At 31.0% G+C, this 6,909-nt stretch overlaps 2 protein-coding genes across 4 annotated transcripts; both read left to right on the top strand.

The window, feature by feature from the left end:
* LOC128395031 (uncharacterized) lies at positions 1 to 2,097 on the top strand. 2 transcript variants are annotated; one of them, XM_053355425.1, is made up of 4 exons: positions 1 to 206; positions 292 to 1,323; positions 1,421 to 1,599; positions 1,660 to 2,097. In XM_053355425.1, the coding sequence occupies exons 2-4, from the start codon at positions 568 to 570 to the stop codon at positions 1,817 to 1,819; spliced, it is 1,095 nt and encodes a 364-aa protein (XP_053211400.1). In that variant the 5' UTR covers positions 1 to 206; positions 292 to 567; the 3' UTR covers positions 1,820 to 2,097. The 2 variants fall into 2 exon arrangements, with proteins under 2 accessions (XP_053211400.1, XP_053211399.1); XM_053355424.1 differs by having other exon boundaries at positions 1 to 232.
* A 1,609-nt stretch (positions 2,098 to 3,706) lies between these two features.
* On the top strand, positions 3,707 to 6,701 carry LOC128394617 (trypsin-1-like). Of its 2 annotated transcripts, none has more exons than XM_053354963.1 (2): positions 3,707 to 4,256; positions 5,012 to 6,701. In XM_053354963.1, exons 1-2 carry the CDS (start codon positions 4,175 to 4,177, stop codon positions 6,145 to 6,147), a joined length of 1,218 nt encoding a protein of 405 aa, XP_053210938.1. In that variant the 5' UTR covers positions 3,707 to 4,174; the 3' UTR covers positions 6,148 to 6,701. The 2 variants fall into 2 exon arrangements, with proteins under 2 accessions (XP_053210938.1, XP_053210937.1); XM_053354962.1 differs by having other exon boundaries at positions 3,710 to 4,256; positions 5,009 to 6,701.
* Positions 6,702 to 6,909: the final 208 nt, after the last annotated feature.

Genomic DNA, 6,909 nt, shown 5'->3' with positions numbered 1-6,909 from the left:
GGAGTATATTGTTACCATCCATTTATTGCAAAAGTATTTGGAGAGTATTGGATTTACGGTGGATCAAGCTAATCTGGAGATTAAAAATTTCCTAACTGAACTGAATACTTTCCTTAAATTATTCAATGGAAGACAAAAAGTTCTGGAAGTTGGTAGAAATCAGCTCGTTAGATCTGAGTTAATGTCATCGATTTTAGATATAAAAAGTTAATCATTTCCACTTTTTCAAACTGTAAATTGATATTTTCTCCTCAAAACAAACATTTGATAATCATTTTAATTGCTAAACAGGTGATTGTTTGTTAATTGTTTCATACAACAATCATGGCGAATAACTAAAAACACCTTATTAGGATTGACAAGAAATTCAAGAAATAGTTACATGGATACAACATAAATACGTCAAGCTTCAATTCTTGGCTAAAGTTATTCAGATGATAACAAGGTTTCCCTATTCGTAGCATTGCTAAACAGTTAATTTAATAATAACAAGTGTCTCCAACTGGAAACTTTAGCTTCTATCCTTAAGTTTTTTTTTATAAAAAAGTTCAAGGCGAAAGTACAAAGATGAAGGACGATACTGAAACTGAATCGGTCGATATAATTGCCTCACCATCGCCCCGTGGCTATATTAATGAACTTTTAGCTTTGCAAGATCCTTTGGCTACAGTTTTCATTTACGAAAATCTATTTAATCAGCTATCATCATTTCCAAGTGGACCGAATGTCTATAATTGTGAAGAAAATGTATCACCAATCTCTCATTTAGATCAACAGTGTAATCAATTGGCCTCAGGCGTTCAAATGGAAATGCAAATTGAACCAGTTTATGATTTATTGGACATTTCGACATCAGTTCGTAGGAACTTATCAGAACAACGACAATTAACCAGCTCAGAAAAGGATAATGATCCTTTGTCTCCATCCAATAGTAAACCAAGCGGATTATTTAATTCCTCTGTTTTTGAGCAATTGATTGAGGATAATTTTGTTAAAATTAATCTTGAAGATGAACTTTTAGCTCTTGGTATTGGATTACGACAATTTGAGCACAACAAATATCAAGAGTTGAGACAAGTAGTGAATATGTTCAATGAGACACAACCAGCAATTTCCAATGGTAATCAATCAAATAGTATCTTGAAATTGACCATTGAAAGGATCCAAAGTCATACAGAGAAATGGATTAAATCATTAAAGTTTATTTCATCTTTTAACAATATTTGTCTGGATGATCAAGTTTTATGTATTAAATCACAATTCGTTAATCTGTGTATTGTTAGTAGTCTTGGAATCATTAATCCAAAGACAAAATCGATTCAGGTAAAATTCATACTCGAATTCAAATTAAGAATCAGATAAAGTTGACTCTCATAGGATATATTCATGATTCAATAATTAAATACTATTCTTATTACAGAGAAATGGAATCAACATTAGTATGGGAAAATGTCCAATGATGAGGGATCAAAGATTCATCAACTTATTATCCTCAATGGATTCTAATCTTCGTATGGATCCAATAATTAACGTTCTTCTTGTATTAATCCATCTCTTTAACTCATCTACACCAAATCTAACCTCTAATTACAATATAAGGTAAATAGAAATTCATATCGATTATTATTATTGACCTAATTCATTTTCATTTTCTCTTAGAAAGGAATACATAATAACCGTTCATCTGCTACAAAAGTATCTTGAAGAGGTTCGAGGTTTATCCCCTCATCAGGCCGATTCTCAAGTATCAAAGCTCATTTGTGATCTTAACGATTTTCTATCGACTCTAAATGGACAAAAGGATTCCTTGATCCTATGAAAACTGCTCTTGTCGCAAAATCCAAATTTTATGAGGATTTTTTTTTCTAATTACAAATAATTACTATCGAACACAATTAACCATAAACAGCGTCACTTGATTACATTTTGTCCCTGTATTTATCTCATCAATCTATTATACCAATTGATGAAGACAATAGGAACCATATTTCACTAATATTGTCAATCATCGGATTGATCTACAATTGAGATAAAACTAAATCAATTGTCACTTCCATAGCCACTCATTTAATAAAACAAGTATGATTTCAATCATTATCACCATAATCTTTGATAATTTTACAGTTAAACATGATAATCAATTGTTTGATTGCCTCGTATTGACAGTTATTATTAATATCACGTTGTTACAATTGATTTCTCATTTTCTGTTATCACTTTTGATAGAAACAAGTTACTATGCATATGCAGCAAACTTGCTCACCTTAGAGAGACTTTAGAGACTTTAATTGGTGGTGATTCTCATCAGATTATCTCACAATTAATCCAACATTTTACAAAGAGATTAACAAAGTTCATATGCTAAAGGAAAACTTTACCAATTATTAAATGAATTACATATGAACGATTAAACCAAACAACCTGATGAGATTGTAATGTTATATGAAGTATCTGAAAGTCTTGAGATTAACTCATTAGTAGATTAATTTGAATAACAATTCGTTGTTATTCAACTCGAAACTTGTTAAGGCCATCGAAAAGTTGATTAATGAGGAAAAACTTTCGGCAATTAGCCTTAGAATCATCAACTAAAAAGGAAAATTGTTTGTCAACTAATTGCGAAAACTGTTCATCTTTAAGAATCATGATTCGAATACGATTTCGCTCAACAAACAGCCTCAAGGTCATTTGAAGGGTTTTTCATCAATTCTAATTTGATAATCTCTTGTGTACAAAGTTACATTGTTTAATTATTCTCAGGATAAACTCATCTGATAGTAAACAATACAATTACAATGACAACAAGATCCATTAATTGTTACGCGATTGTAGTGTAATCTAAATTTTCAACAGTTATAACTTTGTGTATGTAGATTAATATGATTACTATTATAATTTAATGACGATTGTAAAGTTAATTGTTGCATCTTTTAGTTTTCTTTTTCTGGCCAATACACATTAACTTAGTTCATTAACCCGATTAATGATTAACGTCAACTAATTTTGATGAATGAAAACTAAAAGAAAATAACAATCAACCGATTAAACTGTTTCACTTTACATCTTCAAATCTATTTCCTTCCGGAAGTTACAAGAAATAAATTAAACAATTAGCACAATTTAGTTTTCACATTCAACCTGTCCGGTTACATGGGTCAAGGGTAATATCGCTAATTTTACCCGTTAGTTAATTAATTGATGGTCAGTTAATCAATCACTGGATCATCTTCAAAATTCATTGAGAAAAATTGTTTTCCCCTGAAATCGGAAATTCCGTTTCTCATTTCAACTAATCATCAATCAAAAATCATCTAAAATTAAGATAATTGTCATGATTAACATTGATTAAATTCCCATGATTGACAATCAACAAATTATTACAAATTTTATTTAAACAACATTTCCAATCAGTCTAAATTGTTTAATCCATTAATTATTTAACCATTCACTTGATTAACTCTCATAGTGGTGAATAAACAAAAACTGATTAACTAATTTTATTTTTCTTCATCATTATAATTAAAGTTTGATTAGTTAACTTGATTATCAAGGTTTTTCCCATGTATCATATTATTTAAGACTTTACATCATTTATTTACCTGTGATTGTCCATTCACAAGTTGATTGTTGTTAATTTCTAGTGAGTGGTAACAATTAAAAGATTATTGCAATTCAGTTGATTAACTTGATGTAATTAGGTTAATATAATTAGTTAGGAGAAGAAATTAAAATAAAAAACAATCAAAGATGATGCTAAATTGTTGACCACGATTTGGAAATTGAAACAATTGTTGTTGATAAAGTTTGACAAAGTTTTTGCTCAATTCAATTCAATGATATTGTTAATTGCTGGTTGGAAGATGATTAGTTAATGATGATGATGATTAAATATCCTTGTGAAACTGGTTTATCTTTATCTTGACCCAAGAATAGCTCATGATCGTCATGATAACTACGTCCATCCTCCGATGGGCTGAAACCAAAACTTCCCGGTGGTTTTTTCGTCTCACCGAAAACTTTTACTTAAACTAATTTACTTAATGAGAAAATTTCAATCCATCATCAGTCACAATTAAGTAATCAACAGAGTTAAAATATAACCACTTCATCACAATCTAATTGTTATCATTTTCAATTGTATTAAAAAACAGTGATAGTGACCAATTGACCAACCATGCAACTGGATTATCACTTGATGTTTCTCAATTTAATCAATCTAATTATAATCAAAACTGGATTTGGATTAAGCTTTCAAAGTAAGTCTTTAATTTCTGGTTTTTCTGGTTCTCTGGTATTTTTTCATTTCCATTTGTTGGTAATAATCTTTGTTAATTTATCTCTTTTTTTTACCTGAAAATGATAATCAAGGAGTTTACAATTCGTAGCAATTAACAATCAATTGAATAGAGAAACGTAATCACAATTAAGTCTTTTGTTTGTAACAATACATTTACTAAATTGTCAACTGTTTTATTCAATGAAAGTGAGGATGTTGATTTGATATTTTTTGTTTTGTTTAATTGTTGAACTGATTAAATCAATCGGGAAATGATGAAATCGTCTACAGATAATCAAGACTATTCTGATTATCCTTGAATCATCATGTAATCAACCATATAAAATGATGTAAACATTTTGTGAAACCATTTGATTAACTGAATTTAGTTGATTGTTTGACAAAATTTGTATTTTGTTGAAAATTGAAAATTAATACAACAATATCCGGGACAATTTAGGTTTTCAGGAAAACGATCCTGGTTAATTTTCATTATAAAATTACAGTTAAAATTGATTAAGTTTTACCTTTAATTGTTGCAATTGAATTGGTTTTAAAATTAATGTTACATTTGGTTAATTGATAGTTAAATTTATATGATCCTCTTTCAGGTGATTAACTGAAGATTACTTGGTGAAAGTAAAATGAATTTGATTATCAATCAAATTACTTTAATTGTTTTGATGAATTTGATGATCCTTGTTAATCAACAATCAATTGTTTCTTCAACAGCAGATTACAATTCAGGATATTCATATGATGGAAATGACAATTCAATTGGATTAACTTCTTGTTTAACACAACCGAATAATGGTCCTGGAGTTTGTGTTCATATCTACGAATGTCCTAATTATAAGGATCTAATTTTGTCACAATCGAAGCCTAAAATATGCCACTGGTCGGGTAGAGTTCCAGTTATTTGCTGTCCAGTTGTCGATCCGCCGAAACAGCCTACACCCGAACCTGAATCTCCAATTGAAAAGGTTCGTCGTCAACGGAATCAAAGTGATTGTGGTACTCGTGTAAGTAGCTCACGGGATCGAATCGTCGGCGGTGATGTGGCCTATGAAGGTGAATTCCCATGGAATGTGGCCATTTTCATTCGTGAAATTAACGGTGATGTTGTCCACGAGTGTGGTGGTTCAATCATCTCAGATCAGTATATTCTAACGGCTGCTCATTGTTTCGACAACGCTAGTCCGTCAAACTATCTAATCGGTGTTGGATCAAATGATTTAACCTCAACAATCAAGTTAAAAGTAGATGAGATTAAATTACACCCTGATTATGATAAATACCAATTCTACAATGATATAGCTCTGATAAAGTTGACAGATAAGTTGACCTTCAATGAGACTATTCGTCCAATCTGTTTACCCTTCGATTATGCCGTTTCTCAGCCGAAATCGGCCTCATCTCAATATTCAGAGACTGTAACGATATCGGGATGGGGATTCACTGAGTTCAATGGTGAACGAAGTCGAGTATTATTGAAGGCAGATCTTAACCTGATGCCAAGAGAAATGTGCAACAAGACCTACTCGCGACTTGCGTCTCGAAAAATTTCACGAGGAATTACCGATGATTTTATATGTGCAGGAACAGCCGATGGTAAAAAGGACGCTTGCCAATCGGACTCGGGTGGACCATTGATCGCTAAATTAGAGACTGGAGATGAAGCAGAACCAGGCTGGGAATCGAAATTCGTTCAGATTGGAATCGTTTCTTTTGGTTACAAGTGTGGTGTTCGAGGTTATCCTGGTGTTTACGTTAACGTCCAAAAATATCTCAGCTGGATCGTTGAAAATATTCGTGAACCATCAGAAATTATGATTGATCAGAAATTTAATTACGAAAATATCGAAAAGTGAACCAAAAACTTTCAAATTTTCCTTTAAATTGATCTAATCATGTCTAATAATCTTAATTGAACTGACCCATTCAATTTCTATGATTTAATCTGTAGCATTGGCGGTGGAAATATGAGCCATGCCCTGAGGCTGAAACTTCATCTTTTCTCCATCAAATTTTAACCTTTTAAACAAGTGAATTAACACCAACACGATGTTGAACGAAAAGAGAATCATCATGTTATTAGTTTCTCCTTCCTTTCTGATAACATCATCAACAGAAATAAAAATGGTTCTAAATCTGTTCACTGCCAGAACTTTATCTTTAAAGGACAGAACAAAATGATTAACATGGAAAAAGATAATTTCTTTCAATTCGTTTCCATTCCAGTTTCGATCTCGTTTCTTTTCCTCTCGTCAATCTCCCACCAATCATAAAAATCTAAATTCTGTAATCATCTCTGATCTAACCAACGAAATTTGAACAACTAATAATTGTAAAAGATCAAGTTGACTTTAATCATCTAATGTAAATTTGTATTTAATTAAATTCATTTACTTTTTGTTACCAAGAAAACAAATCTCTACATTCAATTCAATTCAATTCCAGAACAATTTTCCTCTATTAATATTTGAACAAAGTTCCATCAGAACTATGAGAATTACTCAGAAAATGATAATAACAATACTTATTAACCTTTTTGACCTTAGCATTGGAATATAAACTTCCAATGGTCAACTTTTTGAACTGAAAAGAAAACGGAAAATTAGCTTAAAGAATTA

This window comes from Panonychus citri, unplaced genomic scaffold (genome assembly GCF_014898815.1).
Source record: "Panonychus citri isolate SS breed McGregor unplaced genomic scaffold, ASM1489881v1 Contig00140, whole genome shotgun sequence".
NCBI classification, from domain to species: Eukaryota; Metazoa; Arthropoda; class Arachnida; order Trombidiformes; family Tetranychidae; genus Panonychus; species Panonychus citri.
This window is presented reverse-complemented; position numbering and strand designations above follow the sequence as displayed.